The sequence below is a fragment of the Acipenser ruthenus genome, chromosome 18 (genome assembly GCF_902713425.1).
Source record: "Acipenser ruthenus chromosome 18, fAciRut3.2 maternal haplotype, whole genome shotgun sequence".
In the NCBI taxonomy this organism is placed as follows: domain Eukaryota; kingdom Metazoa; phylum Chordata; class Actinopteri; order Acipenseriformes; family Acipenseridae; genus Acipenser; species Acipenser ruthenus.
Genome location: NC_081206.1, coordinates 15,132,865 through 15,150,823, shown reverse-complemented (window position 1 = coordinate 15,150,823; position 17,959 = coordinate 15,132,865). Strand labels below are relative to the sequence as shown.

The window sequence follows — 17,959 nt, the reverse complement described above, 5'->3', positions numbered from 1 at the left end:
GCGCGCGTCACCGGAAGTCCCCATTTGTATATATATTTGTAAACCATAACCAGTTGTATGTAGGCCTGCCTACAGGTGCTGTGTCGTTGCGAGACTATTGATAAAAACACGAAAGTTTAGCCAGAGAAAACTGCGACAGTAACTGTAACAGGGGGAGACCTGTACTGACTTTTCTGATGTGTTCGAAGTGCTGCAGGAAGAGGGCAGCAGCCTGTCAATATTCGCCTGTCAGTCATGGCAGTGACACGGAGAGGGGGGAGAGTGGGTGTGCGGGCTTTCCTTCTCTCTGAATGGCTGAGAGGCGGGTCTTGGGGGAATTGCTGGCCCTATAAGTTAACATTCTGCTGTTTCCTCAGGTCTGCCCTCTGAGACGTACTAGGCGTACGGAAGCGCTGGATCGAGAACTGTGGGGACGGAAATCCCAACAAAAAGAAAAGGAAAAAAGAAAAAGAATTAGCGGTAGCGGGGAAAACCTTGGGCAGCCCCGATAAACATTTGTATAGCAGGCTGAGGGAGCCGTGAGTGTAGGACGGAGACCCGGGCCGTGCGGGTAGCGACGGTTGGGGTGAAGCTGCCGAGCGCAGCACCTTTTATTTGTAGTTTTGTTTATTGTGCTTTATTTTCCCTTATAAAATGTATAAATCACACACAGATTTAAGCTTTCCTGCAATGTGATTTGTAATATACACGTGTACGCGAACAGGATTTCACACCGTTGTTTCTGAAATGGACTAAACATTGCCGTTGCTGTGAGGACAGGTCTCCAGTTGCTACAGATTTCTGATTTCCCGTCTGAATCTATAGGTTATCACTGCACTGGAGTCTCTTAGACTATAGTAACAATGTGATGTTGTGTGTTTTGTAAAACGCTTTAAGAAAGATTTCAAATGAACATGTAAAAGTGCCACTTGGACAGCAGCACAGCAGGAATACAAACACTCTATTTCTGTTCTACTTGCAGTCCAAAGGTAAACTTGTTTTACATCAGAAGTGAGCAGTCTGAAAACTCATTCTGAGCAGTGCTGTGAAAAGAACAGGTTAGGGGAGAAACTGTGTAGGAATGTACAACAAGCTGTGGGTGCGCTCTTCACCATTCCCTTACCAAACCTTTGGGAGCCTGCGAAGAAGGAGCGCGTGAGAACAAAGGGCCGCTCTGTGCCTTTCGAGTGCCGGATCAAACCTTCCATGGTGGCCCAGTGCTGGGGGGGGGGAGGGGGAAGGGATCATCATTAACATACACTGTACATAGTGTCCCCATGGAGATAAATACAAAACAGTACCATGGATATTAACAAGGCCTACATCAACAGCAGGTTCATTATAACATAGAAGTGCTCCCTAAGAGAAAGGTGTTTATTCAATTGTCTACCAGGGACCTCACTGCATCTCCTGCATGAACAGCATCGAATACTCTGAACATGCTAAATACCGGTTTATGACAACTGAATAAGAGGCTCCCCCGATGTATGTAAAAATCTAAGTGCGATATACAAATGGACATACTGCATGTACGGGTAGACAGCCAGCCTCATGTATCTCCAGCATCGGATATTCTCAATACCTTGAGCTAAATAAAGTTAAAACCACGTTTCATGAGTTTTTGGATAAGTGGTTCTCCAGATAAATGCAAAACTGCGTGAGGTGTGACATACTTCCGTAGGTCCGCCTCCACTATCTCCCCTTTGCAGGGGGTTTGCTCCCGGTTGGAATGTGAAGAGGGGAGCGACGGTACCTGGTAGAATCCATACAGGTTGTGCAGCTCCCCGTGCTCCCATCCCCCACAATGCACTGCATCCTTCAGCATGGTCTGCTCGGGCCCATCAAACACAGAGGGCTCATTCATGTCATTCCAGACAAACAGGGCGTCTGTCGAACCCTGAGCAGAGGCACAGAGCAGGGCAATTACAACACTGCGTCTGCGTCTACACGGAACTACTGTAGAGGTGGCTGCTGCTGCTGACAGAACACTGCATGGGCCCTCTTCGACTGATCAAAACAGAGCAATCCAAACATAGGATGCTTATTAATAATCTTCAGAAGGATCTGACTAAGATAACCCTAGTCAATACTTTAAGCACATCACAGAAACCAGCACCAGAGACACAGTAATTAAGAGGAGACAGACTTTAAGGTTAGGGTATGCAATGGGTTACCTAACTATGTCCTTGATGCTGAATCACCGGGATCCTTTAAAACCAGACTTGACAAAGTTTTGTGATCAGTCAGCTAGTAGGACCAGATGAGATTTGGTGGACTGAATGGCCCACTGTTTAAATACATTTTGTTATGTACTCATGAAACTGACTTTCTGCCTAGTTTCAGGTTGTTTTGTGAAAATGTACTCATTGCAGTAATGTATTCCAGAGTGATGACCACAATGACACTGATCAATGATGATAATAAAGCACTCTGGTCATTGGGTATCCAGTATATAATAAGCCCTCACTATGTGCAGCGGCTCAAAAACACTGTCCAGGCTGTTTGATGGTTGTGTCTGGAAATCACTATTGCTGAAGTCCATTATCAGAGTTAAAATGAAGAACAAATCCACCCAGTCATTCTGCATTGGTAGTAACTTCACAACATTTGGGACGCATTTGGATACCCAGATTGAGTATAAAAACATGTATGAAATGTTCCTCCCTCTCAGACACCACTGTAAGAGTGGTCATCCTGTAAGCTTTTGTAAGAACAGTTGTACTGGCTCCACAACAGTGTGCAGGGCCACCTGCTGACCAAACACCGAATTACATCCATCAACAGAGAGCGGAGCACAGCGGATTGAAAAGCAGGACCTTCAGCAGCAGCAGTGGAGTTTAATTGATTATACTGTCAGCCTTTTGAACCAGCTATTATTAATCCATGGCAGAATAATTCAGATGAAATGACTGATATCACCAAGACCCCTGATTTAATTCCCCAGCTGACTTAACAGACAGGATGGGTGAAAAAAAAGTGAAGTAGTGGTAAATACTGCAGGCTGTTCTGTAACACGGCTACACAGTGACACAGGGGTACAGGGATTCAGCATCCTCCATAGTTCAGACTCACCTTGTATTTATTCGAGCCTCCCTCTGCTCTGTGTCCTGCACAGTGAGTAGAAGAGCCTCCCTCTGCTCTGTGTCCTGCACAGTGAGTAGAAGAGCCTCCCTCTGCTCTGTGTCCTGCACAGTGAGTAGAAGAGCCTCCCTCTGCTCTGTGTCCTGCACAGTGAGTAGAAGAGCCTCCCTCTGCTGGATCAGTAGCCCTGACAAGTGTTTACCTTGGTTTCAATCTCATTGCCGATGTCCAGCAGGGTCTTGGAGGCGTTCAACCAGAAGATGCCGACAGTCCTGCCCAGTCTGTGTCCCAGGAGCAGGGGGACAGAGCCGTAGAGATCCAGCCTGCTGTGAATCTCATAGGCAAAGACGTCCAGGTTGTACAAGCGGTATGGCTCCCCAGCACTGCGGAGTAACACAGATATCAGTCAGTGTACATCTCTAGAGGAGAACACAGAAATCACTGCTGCTAGAATCCTATAGTGCCAGGATTTAGGTTGTTTCTAGTTTATTAAAAATATGCATGCATACGCATGTACATCTAGTTTCATATACAAAAGTACGAGCACTCGGAATTAACATCCCTTCCAGAACTGTAACTTCACTGAAAGAATGTGATTTGCAGAACAGCAATAATGTTGAGGAAGCTTTGAATTTTCACAGAGTGTACCATCAAGTTGGTATAGAAGCCTCCCAATAAGAGCCTCCCTCCGCCCTGTTCTACAGGAATCATGTTTAATAACTTGTCTTCAAGATCTCAGCTCAGCCTGACCGGGTGTTTTTGAGCCGAAGTGTGTCTGCGTGTTCAGGAATCCAGTAAACATGCTCAAATCCGTGGAGAGAGAAATCCAGGCCCACAGAACTGGGTCCTGAAAGACAGGAGCTCATATAAAACACCCCTCTCTCTCATTAAAGCAATCACAAGCTAACACAAGAATTACACATTCCTTTTAAAACATCATAACTGCTACTACTTTAGGTTAAAGAAAGCTCTGTTTCCATGCCTTATTCTCAGGATATGTTACACTTCTCCTTGCACAGTCTTCTGGGTCAAAGCATGTTACTGACTGAAAGCATGTCCATTAATAGGGGAAGAAGCTGGTTGGTTAGTGACAGGAAAGCAGCCATTGAAAGGACAGGGACATCTGAAAGCATGACTTGCAAACAGTGATTTCTTTAACCATGTGCAGTATCATATATCATGTTTACTTGAACTTTTCTTTCAAAACTAAACATTTTGCCCCAATATAACGAATGGAAGTGAACAGCAGGTAATTACTTTGTAAAGCCTCTTTAAACACAGTGTTTATAAGTCAACGGTGTACGATACAAATAAGAAAATATATCTTACCATTTGCTTTCACATCAAGGAATGTTTTAAATTCCTCTTTCCACAGCCCTTGGGAATCTTCCCCCTGGAATAATAATGTAAAATGTGAGTTAGTTTCCATACAAATGTTCCTAATCTGAAACATACAACCTTGAGAACAGATACAGTAGGACCCCTTTATCAGTCCCTGGAGCCGTTTGGATGAGAGGTGTTCTACTGCATCATGGGAAGGCTCTACAGTGTGCAGAACTACCTTGTCACTGTCAACAGACGAGACCCTGTGAAAGAGCAAAGTGACACACTGTTAGCAAAGACGCTTTCACAAATTCAGCCAGTGATAACCTTCTAGACATTATCATCAATGTGCTCTGAAGAGAGATCTCTTTCTTTCGGGGAAGGGAAGTTAAGATTCTTGTTGGCTCTTGTGATCACAACTCATGGAATTAACTAGTAAAATGAATCTCTATACAGCCTCACCCTTCCTGTCTTTGTGAGCTGCTCACATCATATCTGAGAAATAAAGTAGATTCAAACCAATCAAGACACTCAAAAAGATTTATTTTTTATTTTTTATGAAATATTGTTTACTTAATTGGTCCTCAGCAACTGTATATCCCTGTTTCCATGGCGCCCTCCCCACGTACCCCTGAATGGGTGGAGTCTGCAGTGTCTCGAAGTGCAGTCTCCCCTGTGCGTTCACGCTCCCCAGCACCTCCCCTTCGCACTCAACCTCCAATAGGAACGGGTGACCCTTGACCCGGACCTGGAACCCGCATTCCTCTGCACTCAGGGTGACAGCGCCGCCCCCTCCTGGCTCGGCTCTCAGTCTGCAGGGGCACACAGATAGGGGGCGCTATTACACTGGGGGGGGGGGGGGGTGAAGCAGGTTCATATGGGACATTTGTTTTTTATCCATTTTTTAAATCAGTTTTTCTCAAGTCAAGACAATTGTACAATTCGTCACAACTATCCGTCTCTGGCAGGCAGCAGGAAGTTTCAGGTCAAAATAGTGGTGTGCACACTCTCTCTCCCCTACCCCCTACTCCCTTTTTTTTCTTCAATGCCCAGACAAAACTGGACACAACACTGGCACCATACTTGTTAGGGATCAAAAAGCTTCAGTAAAAATAAGGAAATGGATAAAAAAAACAGTTAAAGGAGTTAAGGAGCTGATCTCAGTACTGTTGCTCTGAAAACAAGGGGAGATGCTCAGGAAATATACTTTCCCTTGATAGTTCATTCAGTCATTACAGCGGGCACAAAAACAATAACAATAACACCCTGGCGACTCCTGTAATTACACCACAGCAACTTCCACCGGAACCCTGCCACGCGCAGGCATTATGGGAAACGAGGTCTAGAAACCCACAGCCACCCTGCCTGAACACTCACCTCTGAGTGACCGGCTCTCCAATCAGAACATCCGGAACCTCATATCTGGATCTGATAGGCTGCAGCTCGTTGATCTTTACCCTGACGGCCCCGCCCTTGATTCCACACGCTTGGAGAAGCAGGCGGGCCTGTGTTTGAGAAGAGAGAATTCACACACATTACAGTGCATGTCATTACTGTGGGAAGCACTAGAAATGTGTGTTCGGTGAACAAAAAACAAAGCAGCTTGCTTCACTACGAAGTACACTGTGCATCCTTGTAGGATATACAGACAGCACACTGTGCATCCTTGTAGGATATACAGACAGCACACTGTGCATCCTTGTAGGATATACAGACAGCACACTGTGCATCCTTGTAGGATATACAGACAGCACACTGTACATCCTTGTAGGATATACTGACAGCACACTGTACATCCTTGTAGGATATATAGACAGCACACTGTACATCCTTGTAGGATATACAGACAGCACACTGTACATCCTTGTAGGATATACAGACAGCACACTGTACATCCTTGTAGGATATACAGACAGCACACTGTACATCCTTGTAGGATATACAGACAGCACACTGTACATCCTTGTAGGATATATAGACAGCACACTGTACATCCTTGTAGGATATATAGACAGCACACTGTACTTGCATTTTCTTCTTGTTCAGATTCAATGTGCATCATTTTCTGTATCACATCCTCAGTTTAAAGCACCCCTATGGCCTCAGTAGAGTTCTCCAGCAGGAGTTCAGCTGGTACACCTGATTGTATCCACCTGTCTCCCTGCCCCTAGTGGATGTAACAAATAACACATTTGTTCTGTGTGTTGTTTTTTACTGATGTATTTCTGACTTCCACTAGGGGCAGAGTACTGCAGCTATGTCAGACCCATACAAAGTTGCTCTTTCATGTAATGTAGTTATAGCAGTACAAAACTATAAAAATATGTGAAGATTTCTTTGGCAATAATTACTTGTTTCAAATTCTACGAAGCATTTTCTAAGATAGTCACTCTAATGACTCTTTTGGTCTTAATAATACTATACTTACTGGTACCTTTAAGAACAGTACGTTCTGTTCTGTATATTATATTTTCAGTAATTGTTAGTAATACTTCCCTTTAAGAACAGTACTTTCTGTAGTAGTAATGACCTCTTACTTTAACAAGCCTCACCCTGCTCTGCAGTGTAGTCACAGCTGCACAGTAGCAACACATGCTTTTGTGTTGTGTATGTTTTGCAAGTTACATTAAGGAATAACTTCCCATTTGTACTTGTATTAGTTTCTTTAGTTCACTGCAGTTTATTGTGGATGTGAAAGGGACTTTGTTCAATTTGTTTATCATTAATAAAAGGAAGACTTTATTTTTACTTTCTGTCCTGCATTACAGAATCGCCTTAAATGAAGATCTGAGCTTTCCATCCTTCACATCACGATAGTCACATTTTGAAAAGGTTAAGGACAAAAGCACACACAAGGTAACCCAACAAATTCCCCCTGGGTGCATGTTACACCTGCAAGGTAGTGAAACACAAACTCCCAGAGATATAAGCAATTCCTTGAGTGCATGATATACACAGAAACATGAGAAATCTCTAAAAGCACCCACTGGCTAGGAGGCTGACCTCTGTGTGTGTGTGTGTGTGTGTGTGTGTGTGTGTGTGTGTGTGCACCCACTCTTCAGGAGGCTGACCTCTGTGTGTGTGTGTGTGCACCCACTCTTCAGGAGGCTGACCTGTGTGTGTGTGTGTGTGTGTAAGCACCCACTCTTCAGGAGGCTGACCTCTCTCTGTGTGTGTGTGTGTGTGTGCGTGTGTGTGTAAGCACCCACTCTTCAGGAGGCTGACCTCTCTGTGTGTGTGTGTGTGTGTGTGTGTGTGTGTGTGTGAGCACCCACTCTTCAGGAGGCTGACCTCTGTGTGTGTGTGCTGAAGCTGCAGCTCTGCGTGGGTCTCCGATACCTCCAGGGTGTCCAGCAGAGCGTGGTACCGCACCGATCCAGCGAGCTGCTTCTGCCGTCTGGGAAACACGACAACAATTCACTGCAGGGCTTGCGGACTGAAGGGGGGGTGGAAAAACTGAGGAAACTAAAGTTACAATAACAACATTAAAAAACACTTTTCCATGATTTCAGTGAAACTATCCTGGACCTAATAAATAGATCACTGACATCAGGAGTAGTTCCCTCTGCCTTAAAAATGGCCGTGGTTAAACCTCTGCTTAAGAAACCAAACCTAGACCTCACTGCTTTAAACAATTAGAGACCCAATTCAAATCTGCCATTTCCAGCTAAGATTCTGGATAAAGTAATAGCAAAGCAGCCGAATTCATTTCCTGAGAGTAACAAAGCACATGACAAATGCCAGTGGGGTTTCCGTTCTGCGCACAGTACAGAGACTGCGCTCATCAGAGGGGTGACTGAGGTTCTGTGAAGTGCAGACTCTAGCTGTGTATCTATTCCTGTTCTTTTAGACTGAAGTGCTGCATTTGATACAGTGGACCACACCGCTTTAATTGATCATCTCAGAGGTTGGGTTGGATTGTCCGGTATTGTCTTAAAATGGTTCAAGTCACATCTCACTAACAGACAGCAATTTGTTTCATTAGGAGACTGTCTGGATTTTCCTTGGTTGCCTGTGGCATTCCCCAAGGCTCTTTACTGGGACCCATTCTTTTCTCTTGTACATGTTACCACTGAGTGAGATAATACATAAACATGGTGTTAACTTTCACTGCTACGCTGAAGACTCACAGCTCTACAGCTCTGTGAAACCTGATGATACCCTGGCTGTATCAGCCTTAGCTGAATGTTTTACTGATGTGAAGAGGTGGCTGTTCCAACCTGTTTTACAGTTAAAGACAGGGGTTCTGTTATTAGGTTCTCAGCAGCAACTAGAAGTCACAACATCTCTAAACACAGATCTGGGCAATTAGACCACAAACATCAAAACAGAGTGAAAAAGGGGTCTTATTTGACTGATTTATCTTTTGAGATTCGTAATGTGACTAAAGTTTCCATTTACCATTTGCAAAACATTACTAAAATTCGTCCATTTATCTCTTGTCATGGTTATGTGTCTTCCTGACTTGACTACTGCAATGCTTGATTTGCTGGCACCAGATTATATAAAGGAGCTTCTATCACATCTATACCTTCTCTTGATTTAAGATCAGCTGAGGCAGGTCTGCTGAGCCTCTCACAGGTGTACACAAACAGGAAGGGAGGGAGAGCTTTTAGTCCCTGTGCTCCCAGATCATGGAATACACTGCCACCTCATATCAGACATGATACATCAGCGGAAGACTTTCAGTCAAAATTGAAAACTTACTTTGTTAGATTCATTTTTTTAAACTGAATTTTAAACCGTGTTTCTCTTTAATCTCTATACACATGCATTGCATTTAGATGTTCTTCTGTTTTGTCCTGTACAGCGCTTTGATGTACTTTTTGCATGAAAGGTGCTATATAAATAAAGTATTGATTGATTGAGAGTATTGATTAATAACATTAACTCTGGATTACTTTGGGTAAACATAGTAAATATTTATCGTTTGTCTTCATACTGTAATCCATGGGTTCCATGACAATCTAATTGTATCATCTACCTGTGATTAAAAACAAGCTGAGATCAAGACAGATCCCTATGGTCTTATATTGTGTACAATACGACGATGGGAGACTCAGACAGGGGGCTAACAGACTGTGGCAGGATAGCAGCAGAGGGAAGACTCAGAGACAGAAAGTGCAGTGAAATCAAAATATTTTAATTAACAAAACACAAATAAAAAGGCACGATGGCCAACCAAAAAGACAAACACAAAACAGGCTTTAAACAAATCCAAAAAACCCCACTCACTCTCTCTCTAACACACGTCTTCTCTCTGTTACAAACACTCTCCTCCTAACATACCCAACCACTCCCTTTTATACAGGTGCCTGGGCTAATTGGGCAATTCGCACCTCATTAGCCCAGGCACATTCCACACATTCCTCACACACTCACTGAACCACACCCCAAACTCACTCACATCCACTCTAAACAATACAAAAAAACACAGAACCACTACAAAATAGGCTGCACCCCATCACACACCTCCCCTCCTTGTGTGCAGCACAACATGGCCTAAATGGCCACCTCCCCCCTCAGTCTCAAAGTCCCGGAAGAGGGGGAAGCACAGTGTCCATGGGGGTGGCCATGGTGGGAGGTCCGGCACCCCCCAATTCTTCGTGGCCGGCAGCTCCCTCTTCCGGGGCTCCCGCCACACACTATCCTGCCGCAAACGTGCGGCTGGGGGAGCTGGTCTCCTGACCTCCCCCCCCTTCTTCATGGCCGGCATTTCCCCTCCGTGGGGCTCCGACCACACGATCTCCGGCAGCGAAACTGCTGCGAGGGGAACTGGTCCCAGGCGAAGCAGGATCCTGGCGACCCCAGGCGAAGCAGGATCCCTGGCGACCCCAGGCGACGGCAGCAGCAGCGGACCCTCGGGAGGCGACGGCAGCAGCAGCGGACCCTCGGGAGGCGACGGCAGCAGCAGCGGACCCTCGGGAGGCGACGGCAGAGGCAGCTCCTGCCCCTCTCCCTCGGGTGGTGGTGGTGGAGGCAGAGGCAGCTCCTGCTCCTCTCCCTCAGGTGGTGGAGGCAGAGGCAGCGCCTGCTCCTCTCCCTCGGGTGGTGGTGGTGGAGGCAGAGGCAGCTCCTGCTCCTCTCCCTCGGGTGGTGGTGGTGGAGGCAGAGGCAGCTCCTGCTCCTCTCCCTCGGGTGGTGGTGGTGGAGGCAGAGGCAGCTCCTGCTCCTCTCCCTCGGGTGGTGGCGGCGGGAACAGCAGCTCGTCTCCCTCCGGTGGCGCTGCTGGCTCCTCCGACAGCGGGGTTAGAGCTGTTGGCGCTGCCGGCTCCTCCGACAGCGGGGGTAGGGCTGGTGGCGCTGCCGGCTCCTCCGACAGCGGGGGTAGGGCTGGTGGCGCTGCCGGCTCCTCCGACAGCGGGGGTAGGGCTGGTGGCGCTGCCGGCTCCTCCGACAGCGGGGGTAGGGCTGGTGGCGGGCGTCTCCGCTGGGCTCCCTTCAGCAGCAAAAACAGCGGCTGCTGTGGAGCCTGAGCTTCACGCCCTCGTCCCTCCCAAAAAAATAATAGGGGTTTGGGCCTTCAGCTCCTCCCCTCCGGACACAGGACGCACTGGCTCCTCCCCGCCGGACCTAGGATGCACTGGCTCCTCCCCTCCGGGCCGTGGACGCACTGGCTCCTCCCCTCCGGGCCGTGGACGCACCGGCTCCTCCCCTCCGGGCCGTGGACGCACCGGCTCCTCCCTCTCGGGCCGTGGATGCACCGACTCCTCCCTCTCGGGCCGTGGATGCACCGACTCCTCCCTCTCGGGCCATGGACGCACCGACTCCTCCCTATCGGGCTGTGGACGTTCGGGCTCCTCCCACTCGGGCTGTGGACGTTCGGGCTCCTCCCACTCGGGCTGTGGACGTTCGGGCGCCTCCCACTCGGGCTGTTGCAGCGGCAGCTCCTCCTCCTCATACTGGGTGGGGCAGATGGCCACTGTGTGTCCATATGCCCCACAGCCAGGGCACAACTCTGCCGCGAGCCCTTTTAAAAATAGCTCCCAGCTGTCATCTGCCTCCTCTTGGGCCAGCTCCATTTTCCTCCACCTCATCCTCTCTTCCCTTTTTTTTTTTCTTTTTTTTTAAACAAAACAAAAAACTGCACTTCCGGGGGGCGCTATCCCACTCTGACACCAACCTGTGGCAGGATAGCGGCAGAGGGAAGACTCAGAGACACAAAGTGCAGTGAAACCAAAATATTTTAATTAACAAAACACAAATAAAAAGGCACGATGGCCAACCAAAAAGACAAACACAAAACAGGCTTTAAACAAATCCAAAAAACCCCACTCACTCTCTCTCTAACACACGTCTTCTCTCTGTTACAAACACTCTCCTCCTAACATACCCAACCACTCCCTTTTATACAGGTGCCTGGGCTAATTGGGCAATTCGCACCTCATTAGCCCAGGCACATTCCACACATTCCTCACACACTCACTGAACCACACCCCAAACTCACTCACATCCACTCTAAACAATACAAAAAAACACAGAACCACCACAAAATAGGCTGCACCCCATCACACACCTCCCCTCCTTGTGTGCAGCACAACATGGCCTAAATGGCCACCTCCCCCCTCAGTCTCAAAGTCCCAGAAGAGGGGGAAGCACAGTGTCCATGGGGGTGGCCATGGTGGGAGGTCCGGCACCCCCCAATTCTTCGTGGCCGGCAGCTCCCCCCCCCACATACACACACACAAAGGATTACCTGTAAAAGGCAATCTGGTCACATTTCTTAAACTTGTCCTTGCCTTCATCCCCTGGGACCACACTGGAAATACAAAATCAGCAGTCTATGGGAGGCTTAAAGCTCAAAAATACAAAGCACAACATGAATCGTACTGTATCGTTTTCTCATAAATCCACGCTTATGGAAATTAAATATATTGCAATATACTGGAGGCATATGTTGAGATATAAATCGGTATATTGGAAAATATATGCAGTGCTACATATGTTTGCTTCAATTCTATCAAAAACCGATAAAGTCGGTATAGCGCAATGTCACAAGCTATTGGTTTGCTTGAAGTGCAGTGCAATACACTACTTTGTTTTGTCTCTCTACTCGTGTCATGTGCTGCAGATACACAGGGTCAGAAGAGGTCCTATAACGTGAAAACACAAAGTAAATGTATAGCTGTGCTGAAGCACTTACAGTTCCATAGCAAAGGCATAGTAATAGAAACCATATTGAAAGTATGGTAGTAAAGCACAGGTAGGCATTGTAAAGCATTTCAAAACATGACAAACAGTGATAAATGCATTGTAATAGTATTGCATGCGAAAACTGCAAAAGTATAGCGCGCATTTACCAAGGTAAACTTTTATAAAAGAAAGAATGCATCTGGAAGCGGGTAAAAGCCGGACTGAGACAAAACCGGTCGGGGCTGTAAAACTGCTCAGATCGTCATAAATCATATTAACACAAACGCCGCCTGACTGAGACAAAACAGTAATGTGTGAAATTGTAAAATAAACGTATTAGAAACATCTTTGGGTACTACTACGAGCAGAGCTTCCGCTCATTGTGTCCTGATGAGCGACCCGAGGAGTTGTATGATTTATCATCGATCAGTTTTACTGCCCCGTCCGGCCAGTTTTGTCTCAGTCCGGCAGCGTTTGTGTTAAAAAAAAAAAAAAAACGAAAAGTGGAGATCATTCCAATGTAGCCAATCACATTTACTTTTATTTTCCATAATTATAAATTCAATGTGCTGTTTGTTCAATACATTAAAAAAAATACTTTAAAACGTTGGTCAACAAACAATACAAATTTGGATTAAGAAAAACGACACCACCTGTAAGCGTATAATGCAAGTACAGATAAATGATTTAAAGCCAATGTACTGGGGTCGTGTACCTTTCTCCTGTCGCTGTCGTCATAGTCTGTATCTGTTCCATTGCTTCTCTGGTTTAAATGCCTCTATGTTTGCAAATTCTATGGAAGTAAATAGAAACGTGATCCTCCTTTCTGACAGCTGCACCCCGCCCCCTATCCCTCCCGCGGGCTTCTGGGAATTGAAGTCCATTATGGAATGCAAACGAACCAAGTCTGTTTCAGAATACGTATACATGCATAAGGCTAAACCATATAGAATAAGCAGAGTCGTACAAACACAGTTTTAAAAACGATAAAATACATTGTGTGCTTGATCTCCAGAATCTCCTGCAGAAAATCAATCAAAAGTTACAATACTCTGACTCAGTATCCCCTGTCGTGTACCCAGCGGGGACTGTCGCTGTTGAATCTCGTCGCCAGTCCCGACATCCCCCTCTAGTGGCGGGAGTTCTAGATTGCAGGAGCCTGTGTTTGACAGTACCCGGAATTGCATGCTTGTCTGTTGCTCGTGTTGTTGTGAAGATGATGCCGAACTTGTCTGTGTTTGTGCAGGGATTGTTATTTCTCCTTTCGCTTATCCGGCCTGGACTCGGGTTCGAGGTGTCTCTATGGAGAATACCGGTCAGCCAGGTGAGTTTCGTTAAATCATGACGGGATTTGACTGTTACATTTCGGACAGGGCGCTAGCACACCACTACATTCGCAGTTCCAAATACATACCGCAGTAAATCAAACCAGCTTTCCAAAGTATAAAAGCGTGGCCCCGTTTCAGCAAGGTATTTACATTTGCAAACCTTCCTGTGAAACCACGACACCTTGCCTAAACAAACACACTAAACGCGGAAGCTTTTCTTCCTTGCCATATGGATGTGTGTTTACGCCCAATTGCTTGTCTTTTTCAGCGACTTAACTGTATACTAGTTACCGTACTGTAATTCCATTTAATCCATTTTATTGCGTTAACCCTCATTTAGAAGACTACGTAGTTTTACTTGGGTTTGTAATTGTAGCGCAACAGAACATTAATGCACCGTTTCCACTGGTCACGTTTAGATGCACCCCAGCGAGTCCACCTGAGTCCAGCAGGTCTGGGCTGCGTAAGTTGTTACTTAGCTTAGTTAAAGCGTGTCTTTACTAACGTTGATTTCACACATTACTAATTTTTCACGGGTTGCACCAGCGATGATAGGTATAACGTAAGTCTAGTTGTTGTTTAAAATGTCCGCATACCTTTAGGGAGGTGTAAGCTGTTCGTAGAATCAAAGTACAAGATGACACGTCAACTTTTGCTGCGTGAGCTTCTCTTAGAAGATGATTTTGTTCCTAGTTTTCGTCGTCAGCGAATCCTGCGAGTCCGCGTACATCCTCTTGATAATTATAGGACATCCTTTTAAATCCTATTAGATTCTAAAGTTTCTTATAGGATTTAATAGGATCAAATTTGAAAGTTCCTATATGAATTATTTCAATTTCTGAAGGATTCCTATAAAATTTCCAATAGGATTTCTTTCACCAGGGTTGTATTTTAATGTATAATTAAATGTCTATCTATTATCAGGAAATATGTGCAAAACACAACTGTTTATATCAGACTGCATTTGTACATTAAAGAGCTGCCTACCTACCAAGTCACCCGAATAATACTATTAAAACCCCCTCTAGTTCAGAAGCATGTCCAGGATGACATACTGTCTGTACTTCTTCATTGCTAGTTGACATCTCTGTAGTGTTTGAGGAAACTCGGTGTGGACATTCATGAGACCAAGTATCTGAATTTGGGATCTGGCCACCTATTTATTATTATGCAGAGTTCTGGCTTATTGTTGGTTGGATTAAAAAAAGTTTTAGCATGCTTGTTGTTTTTATTTGAGTTTTCTTTTATGGTTTCAGTTTCCAGCAGGTTGGTCTTTGCTTCTTGCTTTATAATAAAGTCTTCTCAATGCATCGGTTACTGTTGATTGCATTTGATTAGGTTTCTGATTGCACCTCTAGTAAATGTGTACGGTCATGCAGTCTCAACATTTCCTCTCTCTTTACTTTCAGGATAGGGAGAATAACACTGTGTTCCGCAAAACTTTATATGCCAACACCACCATCTACATCCGATGTAAGTAATGGAAGTGTAAAAGCTCTTTCTGTGCCCAGAACTGGATTTTTCCCAGGTGACGTGTGTATAGCGGAGGCACCTGTCTGCCAGTCTGTACGTGTGCACTGTACACATATCTATATATGACATGCATTTCTAAATGCATCTAGAGAACTGCTCACCCTTGGTATAGACATTAATAGCACCAGTTAATGAGATTAATGGAGCCTCTCCCTCAGTCCATCCATGTCACATCTTTATTGTGAATGTTTGTGTTCTTGAAAAGTGATTTACAAGCGTGTGTTTTACAGATTCCAGTCATGTTTCTAATTATTTGTCCTGTGTTTTTTCCTCGATGTCCGTGGCAACACTTTTGTAGAAAGAAAAAGCAGCAGAACAGACTGTCCATCACTTTCAATGTGGAGATTATCTGAAGGTCTCCTCTACCTGCTCTCTAATAAAAACCTTTGAGCTCTCTTGGTGGAGGGATTGCACAGGCATTTGTTGTTTTCCCAAATTGTACATTTACTGTACATCTGTTTGTTATTAAATAGTTCATATCTTTCATGCTTAACTATACAAGCACTAAATAGTAGTGACTAAATAAATGCTATTATATATATATATAATATATATATATAATAGCATTCCCAGTGGAAATGTATAATTTCTCGAAAAACAAAGGATTTTAGGAAAAATCTTTTGTAGCAAAAGTTTTGGTTTTGTGGATGAGAAAAAAAAGTTACAAGAAATAGATGTCTACAGTTATTTATTTCAGTAATTTTTTGCAAAACTCCAAAAATGTTAATTCAAAAGTATTCATACACTTTGATGCTATGATAGTATTGTTTACAAGGTGCTAGAAATTTCAATATGATCATTCAGAACCTAATTCTAGAAAAGTCTAGAAAATGCAGGATTGTAGGTGAATATTCTTAGAGTATAAAAGGGTTAGACATATGATGACTGCTGTCATTATCAATAAGCAAATATGGGAGCTATCTGACCTTAGGCAGAAAAGTATTTATTGTCATAAAGCTGGAGAAGGATACAAGAAGATTTCCAAGCATTTGAGTATCCCAATTTCAACTATTGTTTCTATTATCAAGAAGTACAAGACTCATGGTACTGTCACAACACTCCCTCGGTCTGGAAGAAAGAAGGTTCTTTCACCAAGAACAAGTAGAAGAATTGTGAGGAAGGTTAATAACAATCCAAGATTGACTGCCAGAGAGAGTGGATTAGTGAAAGTGAATTAGCTGCAAGTGGGACTGGGGTTTCCATTTCAACCATAGGTCGAGTATTGCATAGTGAAGGTCTCAAAGGTCGCAGGCCAAGGAAAAAGACACTCTTAGGAAAACACCACAAGGACAATCACTTAAAGTTTGCAAAACAGCATTTGAATGATGGATATGAGTTTTGGTCCAAGATTTTGTGGAGTAATGAAACAAAAATCAAGCTATTTGGTCACGCTATTTGGTGAAAGTCTAGTAAGGCGTACAAAGAAAAGAACATCATACCTACTGACAAGCATGGAGGTGGTAATATTCTTCTATGGGGCTGTTTTTCGCACAGGAAATTTAGTTCCAATACATGGTAAAATGGATTCCATAGCATACCAAAAGATATTGGCCAATCATCTGAAACCCTCCGCTACAAAACTTGGTTTAAAGTGCAACTGGACGTTCCAACACAACGATCCAAAGCACACATCAAAATCTACTTCCGAATGGTTAAAGAAGAATAAAATCAAGGTTCTGGAATGGCCTAGTCAAAGTCCCGATCTAAATCCGATTGAGAATCTTTGGTATGAGTTGAAGAAGGCTGTGCACAAGAGAAGTCCTCGGGATTTGAATGAACTGGAACAATTTTGTGTTGCAGAATGGTCAAAAATCACTAAAGAATCATGCCAAAAGCTCATTGACAAATATCTTAATTGTTTAATTGTTTAAAAGAGATTATTATTGCTAAAGGTGCCTGTGAACGTGTGGGTTGCTGTGCGTAGTGAAAGGTGATGCAGGTGCTCCAGACAAGGAAAAACACAAAGTTTACGGTTCAAGTTCTTTTTTATTTTTTGAACAAAAATTAAATAATAAAGCTGGCTCTACCCAGCAATGGGTATTGCCAGCACAAAACCAGGCTCAAATAATACAGCTGGCTCTACCCAGCAATGGGTATTGCCAGCGTCAAAACAAGGGGTTGCAGTCCCGAAATAATAATCACAAAAACCACAAACACAACACAAACACAGACACATCTCCGGACAGTGTGTGCTCTTTGTGCAGGTGCGGTGCTGGAAACAGTGATGCTTGGTTAAGTGCAGGTGCGGTGAAGTCCGGGTGAATCGCTGGCCCCAGGCTGCAGCTCCCAGATCCGTGCTTAATTATTTTGAGAATGACAAGAGACACACGGTTGCAAAACAAACAAAACACTTAACTCTCGCTCCAAAAAGTCCTCGTTTCCTCCCATCAACCACAACAAAGGAACCGATTATGGCGTCACATCCCCCTAAAGTACCCTCAGCCCCGCCCCCTCCGATAGCTAGTTCAATCACGTATCCTCCAATTCATGAATGAAACTTTGCTTACCGTACTAGGGCAGGGACTCCTGGTACAATGACGTCATCCCTTTCCTGAATGGCCGGCTTCTGACTGCCCCCGGAA

At 44.8% G+C, this 17,959-nt stretch overlaps 1 protein-coding gene and 1 pseudogene across 1 annotated transcript in view; one reads left to right on the top strand and one right to left on the bottom strand.

Moving 5' to 3' along the window:
* LOC117422174 (neutral alpha-glucosidase C-like) overlaps positions 1 to 13,615 on the bottom strand; it is a 39,619-nt pseudogene extending 26,004 nt beyond the window's left edge.
* A 31-nt stretch (positions 13,616 to 13,646) lies between these two features.
* LOC117423902 (transmembrane protein 87A-like) overlaps positions 13,647 to 17,959 on the top strand; it is a 29,199-nt gene continuing 24,886 nt past the window's right edge. Inside the window, exons 1-2 of the mRNA XM_058991270.1 lie at positions 13,647 to 13,840; positions 15,254 to 15,317. Coding sequence (XP_058847253.1) covers positions 13,733 to 13,840; positions 15,254 to 15,317 — 172 coding nt within the window. The 5' untranslated portion in view covers positions 13,647 to 13,732. The remainder of the gene's footprint in view (positions 13,841 to 15,253; positions 15,318 to 17,959) is intronic.